The sequence below is a fragment of the Sinohyriopsis cumingii genome, chromosome 12, assembly GCF_028554795.1.
Source record: "Sinohyriopsis cumingii isolate HCF-2022 chromosome 12, ASM2855479v2, whole genome shotgun sequence".
In the NCBI taxonomy this organism is placed as follows: Eukaryota; Metazoa; Mollusca; class Bivalvia; order Unionida; family Unionidae; genus Sinohyriopsis; species Sinohyriopsis cumingii.
Window position 1 is genome coordinate 29,729,666 of NC_142972.1, and position 26,958 is coordinate 29,756,623.

General features: G+C 35.7%; 1 protein-coding gene across 1 annotated transcript in view; it reads left to right on the top strand.

Moving 5' to 3' along the window:
- Positions 1-1,115: 1,115 nt before the first annotated feature.
- The window catches only part of LOC149786170 (uncharacterized), a 61,762-nt gene continuing 35,919 nt past the window's right edge, over positions 1,116-26,958 (top strand). The window contains exons 1-4 of the mRNA XM_089976523.1: positions 1,116-1,493; positions 14,831-14,990; positions 22,055-22,225; positions 26,707-26,798. Coding sequence (XP_089832649.1) covers positions 1,180-1,493; positions 14,831-14,990; positions 22,055-22,225; positions 26,707-26,798 — 737 coding nt within the window. The 5' untranslated portion in view covers positions 1,116-1,179. The remainder of the gene's footprint in view (positions 1,494-14,830; positions 14,991-22,054; positions 22,226-26,706; positions 26,799-26,958) is intronic.

Consider the following 26,958-nt stretch of genomic DNA (forward strand, 5'->3'; position numbering starts at 1 on the left):
CCTTAAAACAAAAATGTATTTTAATCCAAGTTTCCAATTTTGCAAGAAGTTGTCCCACACGTACAAAATCGTTTGCTACCCAACGTGTCTACTTGCCGCATTAAGATAAATTCTCAACAAATTCCCCGGCGTATAGTCTGTTTCTAAATTATGTAGTAATTTTCCCCCATCAACAAGACGTTGTAAACATATTACATTCTATTCATTGTTGTTTTTCTTCCACGTAATAGCTTATTTTTCATAAAATGTTGAACTTTACTAACTTTTTTGCAAGATCGGTTTAGTTTGCTTAATATCTCTTTCCATTTATTGGCATTTTTACGTTGAATTTTGTAAAACTAGCGTTAAACCTGACCTAGTTACTCGACTGAACTGCTGACAGAAACAGTCCAAATAATATATTTCATTTCTATAGCAAGATGGATAAACATTACATCTTTTCAAAGCTATGTGCAGAATAGGCCGAGTTAGGAAAACGGGGGGTGGTGGGGGGTGGTGGTGGTATCCCCTGTATCCAAAATCAATCTTATTTTGAACAGAATATTCTGGTGACAATTGCATCTTTTCAAATGGTAAGCATTGCTGTATTTTACTTTTGTCAATCGCTCGAATTCGGTATGCGTTTTGCTTCAATATTGGAAACGAAAACCTTAGGTGCGCAGAAATGCCCGACAGCAGTGTATGGGTACACACATAAAAATTATTATTTGTATTTGCTTGAATAATAGTGGCCATGAAAATAAACTTTTATTTCAGTGATTTTGATACAAATGATTTATTTTCTACCTATATTTAGTACAGTAAAGAAGCCAATTCCGGAGCACACTCAGACCATAATGTTTATTTTGCGGTGTTTTATTTTTTCTTTCTTTAAATTTAAATTTTCCGAGGGATATATTGGATTACTAGTATCCAGATTTGGCATTGTCTCTGCCGAGACTTATAGGTTTGTAGAGGTTTTCATTGAAACTGTTTTATCCGTCACAACTTCAATTTTATTACATACAACTATTTGCGCATGCAAATGAAGTACATAACCCGCATACGAGGTGAAAAATGACTCTGGCTCTGGCGTCTATGTTAATTATTTGTCTGTTCTATAAGTATTCGGACTACTTCGATCTTGTCTCTTTCGTAGGTTGACAGTTGTATATCAACTGATCTTCATGCTAGAGAAACATGACTCCAGCATCTCAAGCGATTTTAGTGATATTTTTACAAATGACATTGGTTGTAAGTGATGACTACCCCTTCAGGAACGTGTCCCTTTCCTGGGACGAGAGAGTGGACGATCTGGTAAAAAGGCTGACACTGGAAGAGATCATGTTTCAGATGGCAAAAGGCGGAGCGGGATCCATGGGTGGCCCGGCACCCGCGATTGACAGACTGAACATACAACCATATCAGTGGAATACTGAGTGTGCGAGGGGTGATACTGATGCAGGGAATGCAACTGCATTTCCGCAGGCACTTGGACTATCTGCAGCGTTCAGGTTTGTTGGAAAGAATTACTTTGGACTAAGCTTGGTTCGCCATAGTCCTGCAATGTAAGACGTTGACCTAGTCCTACATGTAAGACATAGCACATTTTGATTTTGTTTAGGTGCCAAAACATAAATATCAGCGTCAGGTCTTACATGTAGGACTAGACGTTGACCTAGTCTTACACTGTTTAAAGTCGACCCTTATATTTACGTTAAAGACAAGTTGAAGTCTTATTGCTTTAGCAAGGGGTGTTGTATTGACCTGGCGTGTTCTTCAGTCAATTGACAAGCGGCCGCACGGTTTATGGTAGTCCTACAGCGGTCCAACTATTTACCGGAACAACCTGGAACAAACTGAAAATTCCGGAACAGAACGAAAATACCGGAACAAAAATAGATAAAATGCCGAAAACACTTGCATTTTATTGTCTTATGAAATATATGTTAATTATAATTAATTTCAAAGTAGTTTGGCGAGATATTTCATGATTTATTCGAAACATTTATGTGTGTAAAATAAAACTGACCACGTGTCCATGAGATTTTTTCTTAAAGGAAAATGTAATTTTATAAACTGATCTCTTGTTTGAGCATTCACTTCTATCTGAAACTGGATAAATTATCCCTATAACAATTCCAAGCAAGTGGTCCATTTTAGATATTGTGAAACAAACATATGCCACATATACCACCATGTCGGCCAATTCTGTGTGTCAGGTAATGATACAACATTTCCGTAAACATTGGATCACCTGTTGGTTCTGGTCGAAAATCCAATTTATGTCAAGAAAGAATGATCATCCTTTAATTAAGGAAAGTGTTTTTCATAGTGTACACAAATATCCCACATTTCCACCCTAAACACATATGAAAATGTGATTTCTAAATGTCAACATAAAGACCCACTCCATGACCTTTTTGAAAATTTAACCCAGAAAATCCTATTTACTATATATCTTTTAGAATGATACAGATAAATACATTATGTAACAGATGAAAATATATACCTTAAAATGAAACTGCATTTTAATCCAAGTTTCCAAATTTGCAAGTGGTTGTCACACACATTCAGTATGTAAATAGGCTTGCGAAAGGAAGAAATAAGTGTGAAAGGAACTCATAATTTCTTTATTTCTTTATCAAATTCAATAATTCTGGGAAAGCGAACCCTAATGCTGTAGTTCCATGGATGGAACTAAAACTGTGGTAATACCATCTTCAGCGGGTAAGAAAACCAAACCAAAATGAAAAGAAAAATGGCAGAATGGTCGAGAACTCATTCAGCAAAAGGAAAATTGATATCAACCCAGTACCTCATTAATGGTCAGAGTTATTACTCAAAGAAGGCCTTTCTCATGTAAGATCAAGTTATAAGGAACCTATGTAATATTTTCTTTCTCGTAATTGCCATTTTCTTGTGTGCAAGTTATTAAAATAATGCTTTTGGCAGATCTTTGCATTTTGTATGGTAAAAATATTTTGAAAAATTATGCAGAATTTACTTTAGTATAATTTTTTGTTTTTCTTAAAATATATATTCCATTTGATCAAGCAATAAAGTAAACACATATTCATGTTGCACTCTTTTTGCATATAGTTTGAAGGTATCATGTTTTGTACTGACCAGTATATGACAAAACATTCTAATACTGGTATGTTGTAAATACGTTTTTTTAATGTCGTTTGCCCTAATCTTTCCTTTAAAAAGATGAATAATGGATTTTTAACAAGTAATAAAGACATTACTAGAAAATGCATTTTCTTTGCTCTTATTTATTCTTTTTGCAAGTCATTTTACATTATGTTATAGTCAATGTGTTTTGTCATCTTTATTTTTGAAAAATTGAATTTGATAAAGAAATTTTTAAAAATATGTTGTTTTTTTGTACTTATTTCTTACTTTAACAAGCCATGTTACATATATATTTAATGGTTCAGTTTCCAACATATTTGTTTTTGTGTCTGTATTTCTGTAGTTTGCATTAGCAACACTTTGCCTTGGCAAGGCCAACAGGGCACAAAATGATTTGGGATCCGTTCTCTCTTGGGTTTCCCCTGTGAATTGAAGTTTTCATGTTCGGTTTCCACTGCATTAGTCCACATTACTGTTATTGATCCTTTTTCATGGTCCGAAAAGGGATGGTGGCAGGTCGTTTTCCTGCACTTAATTATATAATGTTTGGTCCCGTTAGCAGTTAGATACATTATATCAATCCGTATATTCAGTGGAAAGAGCAATGATTCTTCATATAGAGTACCAACTTCCTGACTTAGAACAGTCTATAGTGTCTTTTTTCAATTCAGGTGAAAGCAATTCTAACCTGTTGTAGCCTACTGTCTGTTTTTTGTCAATATGGTTTGTCATTATCTTTCATACAAAAAAAAAATCTTGAATTTGATAAAGAAATAAAAAAAATATGCCCTCATTTCCTCCTTTCACAAAAAGAAGTTCTTTTTGCACTTTAGTATTGCCACATGCAAAAGATTATACAATTTTTTTTGCAAAATAGTCCAGAATGATCCAAAAGGGTGATTTGATGCAACAGGACAACTGCAATTGTGACATCTAAGAGCAGGGGAAAGAAATGTGGTCAAAACAAAATAAAGTGAATGAACGAACACGAATGGCAAAACAGATGAGCGCTGTTACAGACATGTACACTGACACAGACGATGAATTAAGATGAAGAATTAATTAATTAATTAAGATTAAGACTTAAGAAATGGTTACTAAATTTCAACTTAAAATACCGTTTCATATGAAACCAATGATGGCCGAAGCAGCTTTATTCCTGCACATTTCATCACTTTCCGTCATGTATGTACAATTCTTAAATATTGATTTGTGTACGAATCTGATTATTCTTGCATGAGAAAGTGAGCAGTATGTTTAAACAATAACAGCATATCTGCACTATTCTACTACTAGCCAAAACTAGGTTCATGTTGATATTTTGCTTACAAATTTCAGTGTTCATGATATAAATATTTATAATTTGCTAGGTATTATCTATCTTTGTTCCGGTGATTTCATTTGTTCCCCTATTACATCAAAATATATTTAAAAAAAAGAATAAAATAACCAACATAAGTATGAAAGCAATGGAAATGAATGGAAATAAAAATATAACTAGTTATAGAAGTAAGTAGAATTCATTTTTCAATCTTTGTTTCAACAATAAGTCAAAGTTTGAGGAATATCTCATACACTTGGCAGTCCATATAGAGGCTTTTCTAGAAATTAAAGTTATAATGTTTTAGTCGGACTTTACTTAAAAGAATGATAAGAATCTTGAATGAAATGAAGCTATCGAAACACATTTTTCAATATTAATAGATTTGTATTCGTTTTGATAAAGAATGATAGTTTGACTTTACTCGATTTCGGTATTCCTGGCTTCAATTGCTTTCCTGCCAGCTGAGATCTAGGCCAATGAAACTTGAAGACCAACCCATTCTCTTGTGTGAAAATTTAAACTTATTTGAAAAAAGACATCATGGTAAGTAAAGTCTTGACTAAAACAATATGACTTTAATTTGTAGAAAACCGTTGTTATGGGCTGCCAAGTGTGTGAGATATTCTTGAAATTTTGACTTTCATTACAATGTCAGTCAACATCAAAACACGCTATACAGCACTGTTGATTAAGCAGTAAAAAGCATAAAGATCAGGGTCGAGGTCTTCCATTGTAGGACTAGGTTTATAGTACTCATATGTCTTGTGAAGTCATTATCTCATAATTGAGTCATGGGCAGAGTTAATGACCTCATGCTTGTTGTTTTCTATTTTTCTGTTGTAATGGATAAGCAGTTCTAATTAAAGGTACAATGCTTTACCTTTTTGGTAAATTGTAACACTCTAAAGGTGATTACCTTGATGTACTGAGTCAAATGTAAAGCTCAAATTAGGATTAAACATATTATGTTTTATCTTTTAAAATTTTAGGAGCAAAATACATGAAACTAACAATTACTTCTCAAATACAGACATATGTGTCAAACAACTAGCCATAAAAGCAGTTACAACCATATCATATTTATTTAACAATGCATAATTAATTAGGTACATGTACATGTTAGAAGATGTTTATGAACTATCGGTACTTTATAGTGGTTGTTCGTTCAGCTCTTATTCTTTTCCGTTGGCCTGGTTTTGACCAGCAGTTTGTTTCAGTCACTTGCACTTATATATGTTCCTTCAGATGAATGGACATAAGTGGACTTAGCGACAGTAGTGATCGGAGCAGCATGAAATTTCTTGAAATTTTATCCTTCTCCATTATACTCCTTAAATGCCAGGTCTGTTAACAATGCGTTCTGATTTGCACGTATGCAGTTTAGTTTCTTTTTATATTCTGTTCATTAGACCAAATTATGGTTTTATTGGTTTTTTATAGAAACCTGTCAGAAATAATCATCATGACATAAAATTTCTTTTTACTGAATAGAAATTTAGTTGAACATGTGGCTGTGATTTTATATATAAATATACATTGAAAAGATACAATAATAAGAGAGATTAAATTCTAAGAATCAGTTGGAAAAGATCTAGAATATAGATATCTGCAATTGAGTATGGAAATTAGGGACAGATATGTCTTTTCAGACTCTGCCGATAATTTCCAAGCAAATGGTAATTGGAGATGGTATGTTTGTTCCATTTTTGACAAAGAATTTCTAATTGTAATTTTATATATATCATTTTAACCTAGAACCTAATTTTGAAATGAATTGAAATAACTTGTACATGTATCACATACTTGTATCTGATATTTGAGAGTATTTGGACAGTATTCAGGTGTATTTGGGGAGTGTTTGGGTGTATTTTGGCAGTATTCAGGTGTATTATGATAGTGATTGGACCGTATTTGAGAGTATTTGGGCAGTATTCAGGTGTATTTGGGTAGTATTTGGGTGTATTTTGGCAGTATTCAGGTATATTATGGTAGTGATTGGGTGTTTTGAGGTAAATCATGCCTAATAAGGGAACTGAGACCAAAATTTTCAACAATGTCCAAGTTGGCAGCTCATGTTGACCCTGTTGCTCAGATTTAAGTTCATTTGCTTTAGAAGTACTATACTTACTGTAATGCCTATTTCCTTAGTGTATCCAAGTGCAGTCAAGTAGTTTTTTATAACTCTGGTCAGCGTGATTACAGTTGCTGAAAGTTGGTGGTAGCCATGGAAATCCAAACTCGGCTTCTCTGACTATTTAACTACTAGTGCCGCAGTAGGGGTTCACTGCTCTGCCGAGATGCTGGTGTCACTACTGCAGCTTATTTGTTGGCTGACTACCAGCTGGTGTCACTACTGCAGCTTATTTGTTGGCTGACTACCAGCTGGTGTCACTACTGCAGCTTATTTGTAGGCTGACTACTAGCTTATTTGTTTGCTGACTACCAGCTTATTTGTGGGCTGACTACCAGCTGGTGTCACTACTGCAGCTTATTTGCTGGCTGACTACCAGAGCATAATGCTGCTGTGGCCAAATGATAACTTTTAGTTGATGATTTGGGGATGTGGGCCAATTGTTTTTAATTATTTTCCTTATAATTTACTATTTTATATACTAAAACCATGCATATGTAAAAGATATAACTACCTTTTGTCTCTGTGACTCTCTTGCCACTAACATCCACTAGGCTGATGAAAAACTCGAACTGAGCATTGAACACACTATTTGTAACACTATACTTTGTCATTATTTTATACAGTTATATGTCAGATCTGTACATATAATTGTTTATAAATGTTTAAGTGATCATTATGTTCTATCAGTTCTTAATTTGCTGTTGGTGATATTTGTAAAACCAGTTTTGTTTTACACAAAGTCAAAAATCACATTGCTTGCACATTATGGACACCTCATGCTGTCTCTTTATTTTCCAACTTCATCATCATGCAGCTCTTTACAATCTTTCAACCATTTTGCCCCATAGCTCCTAGTTTTAGCCTCAATTCTTTCATTCAATACCAGGGGAAAATATTTCAAATAAGAAATCTACCAGTTTTTTTCCCTCATATCCAAAACAAAACTAGGACAATGCTTTCAATGAACTCGGTGACCTGCAGAGCACATGGCTTTCTTATCCACACTGTACTCTCTTCATCATCTGATTATATCTCTATTTCTGACAGAATGGACATAGATGATATTGCTGCTAACACTTCTTAAATCAATGTCATCAATTTCATCCTCTGATAAACATGATACTTATGATTCTTAATCACTAACAAAAGCCATTGTTTCCACTGTCAACAACTGCATGTATTAACTGTCACATATTACAAAATTCCAGAAAAAGACCATATTGAATAGCCATATTTGGTATATGACATCATTCACAGGAAGAACCATCATTTGTAGACTCGGATTCATCCATCATCATTTATATGTGTACATGTGTCCAAGAATATACATGTTAATGATGATGGATCAGCCAAAGTCACTGTGTATAGAAAACCAACCAAAACCAACCTGTACCTGAACTTTTTGTCCAATCACCATCTGGAACACAAGAGGTCACTAGTAAGATCTTTAATGCACAGAGCTAACTCCCTAGTCACTGATGAGGAAGATTAATTGGAAGTAGGGCACATGAAATCAAATGGTAAATGGCAATCCAGAGTGGATTTTCAAACTTCCAGAAAAGCAAGAAAAAAAACCACAAAACCAGGAGTAGCCTAAATAGAACCAACATTGGCACTCCATATATCCGTGGTACATCTGAAGTCGTAGCCAGAGTATTCAGACAACAATGGAGAAACATATATCACAAACCATACAACTCTTTAAGACAACAGTTTACACATATAAGGACAAAACTAAAAATTAAAAAAAAATATAGATTATTATCTCAAATGTAATGATTGTGAGAAAGATTACATCAGGGATACAGGCAGAGTGTTAGAAACCAAGATTAAGGAACACATCAGCAGAGAGTCATAGATTATACATGAACATGGTAGGAATATGGAACATTCTATCATCCCCAGTTAAACCAAGGTGATCATATCAGAGGACAATATATGGAAAAAGAAGGTGGAGGCAATCAAAATATGACAGCAGAGGTCAACACTAAACAGGGATGAGGGGCTTGAATTACCACCCATCTACACTAATCTCCTTGTATTACATGACCATTATAGGTCACATGATCAACATTAATTATTGATGTAGGCAGTGTGATATTGCCAAAAATGTCAAACTCTTAAGATATTTATGCTCTGAACAAGGGAAATTACTAATGATCAGTTAAGAAGTGGTTGTGAGTTGGCATACCTGTTGATGGTTAATTTCTTATATTAATTGAGTACCAGCATACTGTGTGCACTTACCAAAGTACAGCCAATGGTGTAAAAATGGATGTGTTGAAGTAAGTTAGAGTGATTTCTGTCAAAGCAGTCTTCACTATCCTGGTGTATTGATCCATGGCACTGAATTTTATAACTGATGATGATAAAAAGTATAGGGTCTCGGACTAATATTGACCATTCGTAAATGGTCATGTTTGCAGATTTAATGAATACCTCAGAATTATATAGAACAATGTGTTTTTATATTTATATCTTTGTATAAACATTAAGTGCGCTGTAAGGTGACAGTTGTAAATGTGGAAAATTTCAATGTGCACAGCCTGTACTGAATTAGATGATAACAAGAGAGTGTGATTGTAGCCTGTACCAAATAGGATGATAACAAGAGAGTGTGACTGCAGCCTGTACCAAATTGGATGATAACAAGAGAGTGTGATTGCAGCCTGTACCAAACTGGATGATAATAAGAGAGATTGATTGCAGCCTGTACCAAAAAAAGGATGATAACAAGAGAGTGTGATTGCAGCCTATACCAATTTGGATGATAACAAGAGAGTGTGATTGCAGCATGTACCAAATTGAATGATAACAAGAGAGTGTGATTGCAGCCTGTACCAAATTGGATGATAACAAGAGAGTGTGATTGCAGCCTATACCAATTTGGATGATAACAAGAGAGTGTGATTGTAGCCTGTACCAAATAGGATGATAACAAGAGAGTGTGATTGCAGCCTGTACCAAATAGGATGATATCAAGAGAGTGTGATTGCAGCTGGTACAAAATTGGATGATGACAAGAGAGTGTGATTGCAGCCTGTACCAAATTGGATGATAACAAAAGAGTGTAATTGCAGCCTGTACCAAATTGGATGATAGCAAGAGAGTGTGATTGCAGCCTATACCAATGTGGATGATAGCAAGAGAGTGTGATTGTAGCCTGTACCAAATAGGATGATAACAAGAGAGTGTGATTGCAGCCTGTACCAAATAGGATGATAACAAGAGAGTGTGATTGCAGCTGGTACAAAATTGGATGATGACAAGAGAGTGTGATTGCAGCCTGTACCAAATTGGATGATAACAAGAGAGTGTGATTGCAGCCTATACCAATTTGGATGATAACAAGAGAGTGTGATTGTAGCCTGTACCAAATAGGATGATAACAAGAGAGTGTGATTGCAGCCTGTACCAAATAGGATGATAACAAGAGAGTGTGATTGCAGCTGGTACAAAATTGGATGATGACAAGAGAGTGTGATTGCAGCCTGTAACAAATTGGATGATAACAAGAGAGTGTAATTGCAGCCTGTACCAAATTGGATGATAGCAAGAGAGTGTGATTGCAGCCTATACCAATGTGGATGATAGCAAGAGAGTGTGATTGCAGCCTGTACCAAATTGGATGATAACAAGAGAGTGTGATTGCAGCCTATACCAGATTGGATGATAATAAGGGAGTGTGATTGCAGCCTATGGATGATAACAAGAGAGTGTGATTGCAGCCTGTACCAAATAGGATGATAACAAGAGAGTGTGATTGCAGCTGGTACAAAATTGGATGATGACAAGAGAGTGTGATTGCAGCCTGTACCAAATTGGATGATAACAAGAGAGTGTAATTGCAGCCTGTACCAAATTGGATGAGAGCAAGAGAGTGTGATTGCAGCCTATACCAATGTGGATGATAGCAAGAGAGTGTGATTGCAGCCTGTACCAAATTGGATGATAACAAGAGAGTGTGATTGCAGCCTATACCAGATTGGATGATAATAAGGGAGTGTGATTGCAGCCTGTGGATGACAACAAGAGAGTGTGATTGCAGCTTGTACCAAATTGGATGATAACAAGGGAGTGTGATTGCAGCCTGTACGAATTTGGATGATAACAAGAGAGTGTGATTGCAGCCTATACCAATTTGGATGATAACAAGAGAGTGTAATTGCAGCTTGTACCAAATTGGATGATAACAAGAGAGTGTGATTGCTGCCTGTACCAAATAGAATGATAACAAGAGAGTGTGATTGCAGCCTGTACAAAATTGGATGATAACAAGAGAGTTTGATTGCAGCCAGTACCAAATTGGATGATAACAAGAGAGTGTGATTGCAGCCTATACCAGATTGGATGATAATAAGGGAGTGTGATTGCAGCCTATGGATGACAACAAGAGAGTGTGATTGCAGCTTGTACCAAATTGGATGATAACAAGGGAGTGTGATTGCAGCCTGTACGAATTTGGGTGATAACAAGAGAGTGTGATTGCAGCCTATACCAATTTGGATGATAACAAGAGAGTGTAATTGCAGCTTGTACCAAATTGGATGATAACAAGAGAGTGTGATTGCTGCCTGTACCAAATAGAATGATAACAAGAGAGTGTGATTGCAGCCTGTACAAAATTGGATGATAACAAGAGAGTTTGATTGCAGCCAGCACCAAATTGGATGATAACAAGAGAGTGTGATTGCAGCCTATACCAGATTGGATGATAATAAGGGAGTGTGATTGCAGCCTATGGATGACAACAAGAGAGTGTGATTGCAGCTTGTACCAAATTGGATGATAACAAGGGAGTGTGATTGCAGCCTGTACGAATTTGGGTGATAACAAGAGAGTGTGATTGCAGCCTATACCAATTTGGATGATAACAAGAGAGTGTAATTGCAGCCTGTACCAAATTGGATGATAACAAGAGAGTATGATTGCAGCCTGTACCAAATAGAATGATAACAAGAGAGTGTGATTGCAGCCTGTACAAAATTGGATGATAACAAGAGAGTTTGATTGCAGCCTATACCAGATTGGATGATAATAAGAGAGTGTAATTGCAGCCTGTACCAAATTGGATGATAACGAGAGTGTAATTGCAGCCTGTACAAAATTGGATGATAACAAGAGAGTGTGATTGCAGCCTATACTAATGTGGATGATAGCAAGAGTGTATGATTGCAGCCTGTACCAAATTGGATGATAATAAGGGAGTGTGATTGCAGCCTATGGATGACAACAAGAGAGTGTGATTGCAGCCTGTACCAAATTGGATGATAGCAAGGGAGTGTGATTGCAGCCTGTACCAATTTGGATGATAACAAGAGAGTGTGATTGCAGCCTGTACCAAATAGGATGATAACAAGAAAGTGTGATTGCAGCCTGTACAAAATTGGATGATAACAAGAGAGTGTGATTGCAGCTGGTACCAAATAGGATGATAACAAGAAAGTGTGATTGCAGCCTGTACAAAATTGGATGATAACAAGAGAGTGTGATTGCAGCCTATACCAGATTGGATGATAACAAGGGAGTGTGATTGCAGCCTGTACCAAATTGGATGATAACAAGAGAGTGTAATTTCAGCCTGTACCAAATTGGATGATAACAAGAGAGTGTGATTGCAGCCTGTCCAAATTGGATGATAACAAGAGAGTGTGATTGCAGCTTATACCAGATTGGATGATAACAAGGGAGTGTGATTGCAGCCTGTACCAATTTGGATGATAACAAGAGAGTGTGATTGCAGCCTATACCAATTTGGATGATAACAAGAGAGTGTGATTGCAGCCTGTACCAAATTGGATGATAACAAGAGAGTGTGATTGCAGCCTGTACCAAATAGGATGATAACAAGAAAGTGTGATTGCAGCCTGTACAAAATTGGATGATAACAAGAGAGTGTGATTGCAGCCGATACCAAATAGGATGATAACAAGAAAGTGTGATTGCAGCCTGTACAAAATTGGATGATAACAAGAGAGTGTGATTGCAGCCTATACCAGATTGGATGATAACAAGGGAGTGTGATTGCAGCCTGTACCAAATTGGATGATAACAAGAGAGTGTGATTGCAGCCTGTCCAAATTGGATGATAACAAGAGAGTGTGATTGCAGCTTATACCAGATTGGATGATAATAAGGGAGTGTGCTTACAGCCTATGGATGACAACAAGAGAGTGTGATTGCAGCCTGTACCAAATTGGATGATAACAAGAGAGTGTGATTGCAGCCTGTCCAAATTGGATGATAACAAGAGAGTGTGATTGCAGCTTATACCAGATTGGATGATAATAAGGGAGTGTGCTTACAGCCTATGGATGACAACAAGAGAGTGTGATTGCAGCCTATACCAATTTGGATGATAACAAGAGAGTGTGATTGCAGCCTGTACCAAATTGGATGATAACAAGAGAGTGTGATTGCAGCCTATACCAAAATGGATGATAATAAGAGAGTGTGATTGCAGCCTATGGATGACATCAATGGAATGTGACTGAAGCCTGTACCAAATTGGATGATAACAAGAGAATGTGATTGCAGCCTATACCAAATTGGATGATAATAAGGGAGTGTGATTGCAGCCTATGGATGATAACAAGATAGTGTGATTGCAGCCTGTGGATGATAACAAGAGAGTGTGATTGCAGCCTGTACCAAAAATTGGATGATAACAAGAGTGATTGCAGCCTGTACCAAATTGGATGATAACAAGAGAGTGTGATTGCAGCCTGTTCCAAATTGGATGATAACATGAGAGTGTGATTGCAGCCTGTACCAAATTGGATGATAACAAGAGAATGTGATTGCATCCTGTACCTAACTGGATGATAACAAGAGAGTGTGATTGCAGCCTATGGATGATAACAAGAGAGTGTGATTGCAGCCTGTACCAAACTGGATGATAACAAGAGAGTGTGATTGCAGCCTGTACCAAATTGGATGATAACAAGGGAGTGTGATTGCAGCCTATGGATGATAACAAGAGAGTGTGATTGCAGCCTATGGATGATAACAAGAGAGTGTGATTGCAGCCTATGGATGATAACAAGAGAGTGTGATTGCAGCCTATGGATGATAAAAAGAGAGTGTGATTGCAGCCTATGGATGATAAAAAGAGAGTGTGATTACAGCCTATGGATGATAACAAGAGAGTGTGATTGCAGCCTATGGATGATAACAAGAGAGTGTGATTGCAACCTATGGATGATAACAAGAGAGTGTGATTGCAGCCAATGGATGATAAAAAGAGAGTGTGATTGCAGCCTATGGATGATAACAAGAGAGTGTGATTGCAGGCTATGGATGATAACAAGAGAGTGTGATTGTAAAAATAATCAAGTGAAGAGACCAAGACTAAATGCTTGTTCTGCACTGAGTATGCTGAAAAATACTAAGAGTGCTTGGCACGTCATCCTTGAGTCATGTGGTGAAATACAGTTATTGTTTTGAGTTGATGTTAATATATAAATAAATATTGTATTAGAAACTGAATTAACGTTTGTTTCATTTTAGCAGGAAATTTTAGCAGAGTCAGTATAAATATTATTTTGGTGATTTTTCAAACATAATATATTTTATAATGATTAGTTTATATAATGTAGTAAGCACTTCAAGTACTGGGCTAAACCAGCTCAGTTAGATGCACAAATAAATTCAAAGCAATTTCGGGAAGATTTTGGTTTTGATATTTGTTTTGAACATTTTTTACAGAGGGTTTTGGGGGAAGTGCAAAGGTCAGCAGGAAAAAACTGGGATGGTCAGCTGACTGGAAATACACATATTTTATTTTGCCTTATACTTATTTATAGACCACATCCAGTCATATCCCAACATTTGAAGTTTGATTCTTTGACCATGTAGGAATAGATCCAGTTCATTACTTATATATATATATATATATATATATATATATATATATATATATATATATATATATATATATATATATATATATTGATAGAAGTACAGGTGTCATTTATGGAGATAAAGGATGATAATTCCTTAACCCAGCTATCATGGGCAACTAAAAAGCATTGTTTAGCAAGTGAAATTTCATGCAAGTAATCCAAATTTTACTTACAAAAAGAGTAGGTCAAAATTTAAATGGTTGCTCCCTGTGAAGATTGAGACTGTGTTTAAATGACATTTAGTTATATGGTCGTTTTAAATGACATTTAGTTATATGGTTAATTTAAATGACATTTACTTATATGGTCATTTTAAAATCCACGAACTTTCAACATAGTCTTTCATTTCAGTCCATCTCTAATGAGAAATATCTCAGAAGCAGTTGGAATAGAAGTAAGAGCTAAGAATCTGAACTACACCAGATATGGTTATTATGGTGACCACAGTGGACTAAGCTGTTTGAGCCCAGTAATTAACATCATGCGGCACCCTCTGTGGGGTCGAAGTCAGGTAAGAGATGCAATTCTACAAGTACCTATGAACTGTACAGACAATACAATAACCTACTTGAAATATATGTGGCTGTTTCAAATTTTAAGTTGCCAAGCCCAAATACTGTGGTCATTATATACTTGGTGAAATCATTTGAGTGAAAAATCAGTGGTAGAAAGTTACAAAAAGTGAAGCTTGTAATTAAAGAAAATTAAAGTGTAACTTGTATAAAAGTATAAGGCTGTTTCTTTTTTAATTTATCTTGATCTGACTTACAGAACAGTCAGCCTCAATAAGCAATTGATATTCACCATGTGGAGTTCTCTATACCATCTTTGCATATACTACCTGTCCTCAAATTCACTAATAAAGGGCCCTTACCTCCATATTCTTCTAAAGATAGTTCGTATTAATGAAACGTTAGTCATGTTTGCCTTTATTGTAGTTCAACTGACAGTAATTTTACGACTTGCTAATTTTGATATGCCTGCCATAAGGTGGAACATACTATGTTCTGAAGTTCCTCATCTATCCATCTATTCCCTGTTCTGTTTCTGCACATTGAGTTCACAGCAATCAACAGCTATAGCTTGATGGATGGCTTGCACATGGGGTAAGGAAAAATCCCACTGATATCAGGGTCAAAAGATTAAGGTCAAGGTCACAGTGACTGAAAAAATAAAAATGGTTTTCACACATAGCAGTTCTAAATTGCAGACCATGACCAATCTGTGGATGGATTGCACTCAGCTTAATAAAAAATCATTTTGATTTGGCCTTCAAAAGGTGAACAGTTGAGGCAACTTTGACTCAGAAAAATGGTTTCTCACAATAACACTAGTTTTATATGAAAGATCTGTATGGCACTTTGCACATGGAAGAAACCTATTGGTTTTGGAGTCAGAAATTCATTGATCAGGGTCACTATGACTAAAAGAAGACAAATTGTTCCTGAACAATAACATTAGTTCTAAATCATACTTTCACCAAACTTTGTGGATGGCCTGTACATGAGCTAAAGAAGCTTACTGGTTTTGGAGTCACTGCAAGGTCACTGTGACTGACATGAGAAAAATTATTTCTCCACACAAATTTCGGTTCTTGACCATATGTACTATCACCAGAGTTTGTGGATGATTTGTTCACATTTGGCAGGAAAGAAGCCTGTTAATTTTGAGTTTTGTCTTTTTAAAAATTTTGATGCTCTCTCATTTAATAATAATAATAATAATAATAATAATAATAATAATAACAATAATAATAATAATGATAATAATGACTTTATTTAAAAAAGAAGCTCATTTGGTCAACTGACCAGTCTTTACAAGATGAGGTGTCTTTAGACAACAAATGCTGTTAAAAACTAGACAATTGACCTACTGCTACAATAAAATATGTACAAGGCTTCAATGATGCATACATACAGGATTCATACAAAAGAATGTTATAAAAAGTAGTAGGACTGAATTAAACAAAATCATATAAATTATTGTTAGATGTTGACTAAGAAGCTTTTTAAAAGTTTGGCATGTGTCAGCTGACTTTATATAATGTGGTATGGAATTCCATAGTTTGGCTCCAGAAAAACAAAACTCTTCTTATAGAACTCTGAATTTGCTTTAGGTAAATATAACTTGTTGTTTGAGATGGATCTTAGTTCATACATATATACATTTTTAACAAATTTAAAATTACATTTAAGATAATCAAGAGCCAAACCATGTAAGGATTTATAGACTTGTTAACCCTTCTGAAACTGAGTTCTCTGCTAAAATGGAAGCCACTTTAGGGGTTTAAAAAGAGCTGTTGTTGGTGTATCTAAATCAGCATCAAGAATAACTCTAGTTGCTCTATTTTTGAAATTTCAGTAATCTTTCCTGATTTTTTGTACCACTATTATCCCTGATAGAACAACACTATTCTAGATGTGGCATGATATATGCATTGTAGAATATTTTTCTCTGTTCCTGAGAGAGATAAGATTTTATATATGTATAACACTTCTAAACTGATGATGAACATCGCATCCTATGAAAATTCTGTGTCCAGTCTTAAATGTATTTATGGTTATTATGATGTTCAGTGGATGTGTAGGACACAAGTATTAGTACGAGGCTAACAATCTTGCTGTAAGAGCTTTTAATGTGACACTGGGTGCATGAACACTTACAATCCTGCTGTATGGGCTGTTAATGTGACACTGGGTGATGAACACTTACAATCCTGCTGTATGGGTTGTTAATGTGACTTTGGGTTATGAACACCAACAATCATGCTGTATGGGCTGTTAATGTGACACTGGGTGATATCAGAGCACTTAACAATCCTGCTGTAAGGGCTGTTAATGTGACACTGGGTGATGAACACTAACAATCCTGCAGTATGGGCTGTTAATGGGACACTGGGTGATGAACACCAACAATCCTGCTGTATGGACTGTTAATGTGACACTGGGTGATGAACACCAACAATCCTGCTGTATGGGCTGTTAAAGTGGTATTATGAGACAAAGACCTAACAATCCTACTGCATGGGTTGTGTCATTATTTAACTCACTTTTATGTATGTTGGAATCAAGCTATCATATTGCACACAGTTTTGATTTTTAATGTATCATTTGCATACCTGTCATATTCTCAGACAGTGTTAGGTGTGTGTGTTTTGACTGAAAAAGTGTGTTGAGGTCTCACAGGGGGAGGGGATCAGTGTGCATGACCCATAAAAGCAACATTGTCCTTTTGAGAATAAGCTAACTGTTCTTATAAGCCTATAGAAAATGATTGGAAATTTAAATTGGAATTGAAGAAACTAACTTGTCTGTTTTGTTCAAAGCTTTTAATACAATTACAAAGAAACAATTAGTTGGTAGACATAATATTGTCAAATATGATCACCATACACATACATGTATGTACAAACACTCACATAATTATAACCACCCTGACATTAAATAAAAACATACACCAAATTTCTGTCTTGAAAATCCATTGGATGGCAAGATATGGCCTTTAAGTGATCTTTGCTACTCTAAATACGTATAGTTCATTAGGGGGTTGAAGGAGGTGATGCAAGTGTCGTTACTGTTCATCACTGCACTCACTGAGAGACTGGATGGTACTGGTGTTCAAACTTCCTTGCTGGATTCTCTGAGCAAATCCTGTTCATATCAGAGTTGTTCTCTTCTTCACTAGCCAGCGTTCCAGTATGTTAACCTGTCTACTCCTTGGCAGATCGATCAGGTATCTTGGTGCTTTTTTGGGTCTGTGAAATTCACTGGATGCAATGGCACGCTACCACATCCAATCATAATCAAGATGTTCAGATTTGAACATTGTTCCTACATGATCGAGACAATGGGAGCAAATGTTCCTACATGATTGAGACAATGGGAGCACATAACTGGAATGGACTAATAAATAAGCAATTTTCCATGTTTACACAAATACATCCATACCCACAAGTACACCTGTGATGGTTTCTCTCTGGTACATAGTCATACTTTCAATGCTAGACTTGCAATGTATCCTCTTGAAGTCAATTTCCTATACCATTTTCAGCTGGTGTACAATGCACCACTGTTACATGTTATTGGTTAGTAAGCACTAAGGGAGGCAACTCATGAAATCCAATAGACTTAGTTATGACAAAGCATTGAAATATCTAATTGATCCGCCAAGATGTAGATAGGTTGACATATCAGAACCTTGGTTAATGAAGATGAGTTTGTTCTTGAAGACCTTAACATTAGCAATGTTAGAACTGTATCTGATGCAACCTGATCATGAGATACGCTTATCTCTATAGATAAATGATGCAGTCTGATCATGAGATATGCTTATCTCTATAGATAAATGATGCAGTCTGATCATGAGATATGCTTATTTCTGTAAGGGGGTTTCACGGTTAGTATTTCCCCATGAAAACACTAGAGGGCATATTGGTGAAATTACTTCCGGATAGTTCAATCAATTAAGATGGCAGATGTAGATCAAGAAAATGTGACAGACTGCTCACATTATGCAGGCAGGATCGATATCTCACTATCTTAAAAAGAAATTCTATCAATATTTGATCAATTATTTTTACATCTTTTATTTTTTTTCCTCACTAACTTGCGCTGCTCCCAGCTTTCAAATATATATTATCTGCCCATTTCAGAACTTCACTATGTTTCCATTACTACCTTATGCTCTATTTTGTATTATTTGATTGTGTGAAAGTGTATCACTGCATAAAAAGTTCTTGCAATTTATCTCGCTTGAAGAGTAATAAAAATATGTTTATTTTGTACAGCTTCAGTCATAACAGTTAATGGAGGTTGAATGACAACGAGAAAAAAATTCTAACTTTTTAAGTTTCTTTTATTATTGATTTAGACTGTTGCTTTTCTATTAATGTTCATTATATTTTTCATGAAATAACATGAGTTTTTGTCAAAATGCACAAATGTCAACCATGCTTGAACAGACAGGCGCATGTACGAGTCTCCTTGATGATTATTTTAATTTTATTTCCTTGAACGGTTGGAAATTTTAGAGTATACAATTTGGAGAAATATCGATGTTAGACACACTATGCATGTATAGGACATTTGTGGCTCTCACCTATCTGCATGTCTGTATGTATGTACATCTGTCTCCTTTTATCTGGTGCATGGTTATGTATATCCTTGAATGAATGTGTGTTCGCATACGTATGTTACATAAACATACTTCTGGTTAAAAATGAGTATAAAATGAAGCTAAGTTAGAGAGAGTGTCTGATATATAAAGACAAAAAAATATGAATATTTGTTAGTATTCATTTATTATTGACTTGTAGAGTATGTTCTTACAAGCAGTCTCTTTTTTAAATCATACTGTTTGCAATTTTACATCCGGTCACGTGGATCAATGTTGATTTAAAAGGCAAACCAAAGTAATATGACGGGATCTGTGAAATAATTGAATTTTTAAAACTTACATATTTGATGCAAGGAAAGTTAAACAGAATTAAACTAATTTTAAGAAGGCTGTTCTAGATGAATTTGCTGGTGGCAATCAGAAATGTTGTCTACAGACCCCAGCAAATTTGAGTTATTACGTGTCAGCATAAGCAAAGAAAAATCATGCTGAAAGTTATTGCATGTACCGTCCGGTAAATGATGTTTCAAAAGTCAAAAAGAAAATGAAGAAAAAGAAAACATCATTGGGCATGTTAATTAATATGAATATTGTACGATATTTACACCCAAATATGAATAAATATTCCATCTGCATTAAGTACACTTATTTATTGTTATGATAGCTAATTTAATTATTGCTTTGTTAAGTTCCTCTGAATACATTAAAATACTGTGTTCCATTTTTTATTTTTTTTAAAATTTCTGGTTTAAAATATTCAGCATTACAAATCAGCTGACGTATCAAATTTGTTTTATAATTTTCTTATCGATCTTGTGTTATAACTTTCTTAACTCGTGTTATAAACAAACTATTAGCATTGCGAAAGTAACTGAGAAAGAATGATATATCAACATTTGAAAAATTCAAATTGTTGAGATTGTTTTTGTTAAAGTTACATAACCAAAAATGTGCAATAAATGTTAAAAATCGGAAAGCAGAGTGAAAAGTTCTACAAATGTATCTGAAATTATGGATAATGAATCTATATTATCAGGTATGGACAGTGTATTTAATTTAATTATTTGATATCATTTAAGTATGGAAAGTAAATATTATTTAATTATCTGATATATTGTAAATATGAACACTGAATCTAATTATCTTATTTAATGTCTATAATTATTCTCCTAGTATGAACAAAAGATGTTTGACATATGTAATTGATTTATTGGTTTAACCATAATGATCTGTAGTACAGCTAAGATATCTTCCTTTGTTGACTGTGTTTCGCTAACCAAGTGTAGAACGGTGAACTATCCGGAACTGGAAATTTTTTGTGGGCATGCGCATTGGAGCTAAGGGAGGTAATTTTAGGCGCTACGATCAGTAACTCCGTTGCAACTGTGAAACCTCTTATAGATAAATGATGCAGTCTGATCATGAGATATGCTTGTCTCTATAGCTAAATGATGCAGTCTGATGATGAGATATGCTTGTCTCTATAGATAAACGATGCAGTCTGATCATGAGATATGCCTACTCTTTAGATAAATGATGCAATCTGATCATGAGATATGCCTACTCTATAGATAAATGATGCATTCTGACCATGAGATATGCTTATCTCTATAGATAAATGATGCAGTCTGATCAAGAGATATGCTTATCTCTATAGATAAATGATGCAGTCTGATCATGAGATATGCCTACTTTATTGATAAATGATGCAGTCTGATCATGAGGTATGCCTACTCTGTAGATAAATGATGCAGTCTGATCATGAGATATGCCTACTCTATAGATAAATGATGCAGTCTGATCATGAGATATGCCTACTCTAGATAAATGATGCAGTCTGATCATGAGATATGCCTACTTTATTGATAAATAATGCAGTCTGATCATGAGGTATGCCTACTCGGTAGATAAATGATGCAGTCTGATCATGAGATATGCCTACTCTATAGATAAATGATGCAGTCTGATCATGAGATATGCCTACTCTATTGATAAATGATGCAGTCTGAACATGAGATATGCTTACCTCTATAGATAAATGATGCAGTCCAAGGATAGTTTTACATCAGTTTCAGTCATGAATGTTTACCATTTATACATGCTACATATTACAGGCATATATTGAAGTGGTGGGAATTTTTTATTTTTTTCCCCAAAATTGCCGAAAATCATGTTTTTCAAAACACAACTTTTTCAGGGGGTTTAAGAGTAAAAATGTGTTTTAGCATGACATACTGTGTTATGACAGGTATGACATACTGTGTTATGATAGGTATGACATACTGTGTTATGACAGGTACAACATACTGTGTTATGACAGGCATGACATACTGTGTTATGGCAGGTATGACATACTGTGTTATGACAGGTATGACATACTGTGTTATGACAGGTATGCATTTATAACACAAGCAAAGTACTACATATAGCACTGAATTTTTATGGTCATTTGTTCTGCAGGAAACATTTGGAGAGGACCCCTACCTAACTGGAGTTTATGCTGCCAACTTTGTCCAGGGTCTCCAGGGAGATGACCCTCGCTACATCCGTGCTAATGCTGGCTGCAAGCACTTTGATGTTCATGGTGGGCCAGAAAACATACCTGCATCCAGGTTTTCCTTCGATGCCAAGGTGAGTGGTAGTGATTGAAGATTAAACAAACTAGCTTTAATATTGGCACTTATTATGATATATTTCCCATTTACATATAACTGGTAAAGAATGAAGGACATGAGTTAAGTATTCCTTTCAAGTGACAAACATACTAGGCTAGATGACCAGATATATTTCTTTAATTTTCTTAATGTCCTTCTTTTTAAGCATGTTGCAGTTTTAAAGTTTTAAAAAAAATCTGTTTGAAAATAAAATATATTCCATGTAAATCTGATTCCAAAAGAAACAAAAATCCCTCCAAACTATGTATTGAACCCTGCATGTGGTTACCTAAATTAGAAAGTCCTTTCCTTTTCTACAATTTACTTATTAATGTTACCAGTTGTGTGTGTGTGTATTTGTGTGTTCTGCACTAGAAGAAAACAAGACTACAGGACTTTATCCTTTTATTTATTTGGAAATATCCGTCTATCTCTGTAAGCTGCAGTAACTCATTTGGTAGAGTGTTTCACTCGGATTCCAAGGGTGTTTGGGTTCATTACCAACCTAGGCAAGCACAGGTTGGCTGCCTCAGAGTGATCTTGGGAATGGCACTTAGCTGTCATTTTCTCAGCATGATATTGCCAGTAATGTGTTAAAAGTGCCCTTAAACCAATGAAAGTAAACAGACCTATCTCTGTATCCATTTTTGTTGATGTTCACCAGTATCAGGGTAATAAAACAAACTCAGCCTTTTATCAGCCCTGTACAGTCTGTACGTTGTCTGTTAAGTTTTATCCAGGTACTTTATAATTGAGATCTGTTCACAGCCTGTATGTTGTCTGCAAAGCTAAATCTGGGTACATGATAAAGTTTTCTTTTCATTAAGTAACTACATAATTTTAAGTGTATGTACCAATATTTTCCTACATAACAAAAATGGAGACAGAGATAGGTTTGTTTACTTTCGTTAGTTTAAGGGCACTTTTAACACACTACTGTCCACATTGTAAGGATCATCAAACTTGTAGAGTCATCTCCAGCAAAATGGGGGTTTCATTGAGGGAATTTTTGCAACTCTTTGGATTAATCACTGTGGCAGCAGATTTGATCATGCTGAGCTACCTGTATATGCACCATTTACAAATGATTTTGCTGGCTGAATGGTGCTCTTTTTCCAGTCTACTTGATGAAAAGGTGAATATCACAAAGAAGGTATTATCATTCCTGTGTCACTGGCACAGCCATTTCTGGCTCATGACAAGAATTACATTGGAGAAGCCCCAGATGGAAGTGACAATATAACAGATGCCAGTACATCTGATTGGGGAGCCCACTTTTTGTCAGACTTCGAATATGGTCAGCAGCTAATGGGGACCAAGGAAACTGCCTCTTCACATCAACCTCCATATAATAATAATAATGACTTTATATAAAGAGAGTAACACAATTTGCTAAGAACTAATCTACCTTGAGGCCCTCATGCAAAGGATACATATAAATATAAAAGCTATCATAAATGCCATCAGTTCTTGAGGAATAGACTCAGTGAGAAGTCAGTCCTGATTATGTCAGACAACGCTGTAGTAGTGACTTGCCTTCTTAAACAGAGGACACCAATCTGTGTGTTGTGGTTTACAGTTTTTTTGCTGGTGCTGCCATCTTCACATCAGTTTACAAATAAGACATATTCCTAGCAGACTTGTTCATATGGCTGATGTTCTCCACATAATTGGTCAGGTTATCCATATAAAGTGGTCCCTTCATCCATCAGTTTTTCATCAGATTTGTGCACTTGCGGGGGGTGGGGTGGGGGGGCAACCGATCTCTGCCTTTTCCAGCAAGGTGGAGCCAGAAGTACGCTTCCTTTTTCTTCCCTGTTCTGGACTTAGAAGTTTGGGTCATGGATGCACTGTCGATCAGTTGTGGTTGATGTTATTGGTGTTTGCCTACCCCCCTCACTTAGTGGCAGACATAATGTAGAAAATAAGGGGTCAGAATTGCAAAATAAATCTGATTGCCCCTCTCAGATGGGACAAGTCTTGGGTCAACAAGCTACTTAATTTAGCAGTAGACCTGCCCAGGAATATTACAGCCAGACCGATGGATCTCAAACAACCACAGTTGCAGGTGTTTCACACCTGCCTGGACCGTCTTCACCTTTACACCTACTTCTTTTCATGACAGCCTTGCAAGATAAGGAATTTAGACCCTTGATTGTAGATAGAATCTCAAGAGGAAGAAGGCCCTTGACTCTGAATGCTTATGAGGGAAAGTGGCATGTTTGTGGCTCCTAGTGTTGAGTCGGTAATATCATCCTTTTAAGTGCCTTGATCCATCAACATGCTGACATCTTTTCCTTTGGCTCTTTGAGGAGAAAAAGTGGGCACCAATTACCCTCACATTAGTGCTGCTTCATGTCTGAACTGAAGCATCATGGTAGAAGAGATATTGCTCATGATAAAGACCTATCAGACCTACTTGCCAGTTTTGATTGGAATAGATCCAGTATATCATAGAAGCCATTGGCTGGCATGCTAGTCAGCCTCCTCGTAATTTTGTCTCAGGGATTTAGCTTCAGTGACACAAAACCAGAATCTGGTGGGACTAGTGGCTGTGGCCCAGATGACCACCTGACCCAATGAAACCAACACAGACTTTTAGCTTTGCTAGATTCACCAGTGAATTTGTCTGTAAGATTTCAGTGCCATCTTAATCTAATACATCCATAATTTTACCTGCATTATAAGAGGGGCTGTGGTATACTAAGGGCTTTTACAGTGAGAGAATACTATGAGATTAATAATAATAATCATCATTGTCACAAAACAGGAAGAAGTGGGGAAATTTATTTATGACTTTGATAGTGATGGTGGATTTTAATGCTCAGATCACTTCATTTAGGAAACAATTAGGATATAGTTAGAATATATCGCCATTACAAATGGGGAAAATAACAACCACATATGTCTCAGATAAATTTCTTTTTGCATTGGTTATGATATTTTTATCTTCTTCACATGAAATTTTAAGTTTTTAATAAATTTGTATTAATTCCAAGCATACACACTCACACTGTAATGACTAACTCCGATGAGAGCAGACATGTACATCATCTAAACCAGTGCTTCCTGTCTAGGTCAAGGAAGTGGTTAGAACCATTGTGAAGTCCATGCAGTATTATTCAGTATTCTTCTTTTCTTTTTGATCACTGAAAGTTTGCTTTTGTTTCATTACTTTTTCACCATCCTTATAAATTGCAGGGAAACAAACCAAAGTTGACAACAGATATGAGAATTTTGCCTCTTTATAGAAAAAACACTTAAATCAGACTGCCAAACAAAAATATCATTTGAACTTTCACTGGTGTTTTTTCTGTTATCTGCATTCGAATTGTACCAAAATTCATTGATGACAGTGCTAGAGACAATGCTATAAAATATATAATAAAGGAGTCCATTTGAACTGCTAGAATATATGATAAAGGAGTACATTTGTACTGTTAGAATATGTGATAAAGGAGTCCATTTGTACTGCTAGAATATGTGATATTTTAAAAGTAGTACATTTGTGCTGCTAGAATATATAATAAAGGAGTCCATGTGTACTGCTAGAATATGTGATAAAGGAGTCCATTTGTACTGCTAGACTATGTGATAAATGAGTCCATTTGTACTGCTAGAATATGTGATAAATGAGTCCATTTGTACTGCTAGAATATGTTATAAATGAGTCCATTTGTACTGCTAGAATATGTGATAAAGGAGTCCATTTGTACTGCTAAAATATGTAATAAAGGAGTCCATTTGTACTGCTAGACTATGTGATAAATGAGTCCATTTGTACTGCTAGAATATGTGATAAATGAGTCCATTTGTACTGCTAGAATATGTGATAAATGAGTCCATTTGTACTGCTAGAATATGTGATAAAGTAGTCCATTTGTACTGCTAGAATAGGTGATAAATGAGTCCATTTGTCCTACTAGAATAGGTGATACAGGAGTCCATTTGTACTGCTAGAAAATGTGATAAAGGAGTCCATTTGTACTGCTAGAGTAGGTGATAAAGGAGTACATTTGTACTGCTAGAATATATGATAAAGGAGTCCATTTGTACTGCTAGAATATATGATAAAGGAGTCCATGTGTACTGCTAAAATATGTAATAAAGGAGTCCATTTGTACTGCTAGACTATGTGATAAATGAGTCCATTTGTACTGCTAGAATATGTGATAAATGAGTCCATTTGTACTGCTAGAATATGTGATAAAGGAGTCCATGTGTACTACTAGATATATGATAAAGGAGTCCATGTGTACTGCTAGAATATGTGATAAAAGAGTACATTTGTACTGCTAGAATATGTGATAAAGGAGTCCATATGAACTACTAGGATATATGATAAAGGGGTCCATGCTGATGAAGTGAATTTCATTAATTTCATTGCTTTAACTTGGCGGATTGAATTCTTCATAGTCCAAACTGGCAATAAAATACTGAACTGTGGCTTATTTTCAGGTAAGTGAGAGGGACTGGCGATTAACCTTCCTCCCAGCCTTTAAAAGTTGTGTTAATGCAGGGACCTACAGCCTAATGTGTAGTTATAATAGGTAAGTGAGAGGGACTGGTGATTAACCTTCCTTCCAGCCTTTAAAAGTTGCATTCATGCAAGGAACTACACCCTGATATGTAGTTATAACAGGAAAATGAGAGGGACTGGTGATTAACTTTTCTTCCAGCCATTAAAAGTTAAAATCATGCAAGGTCCTA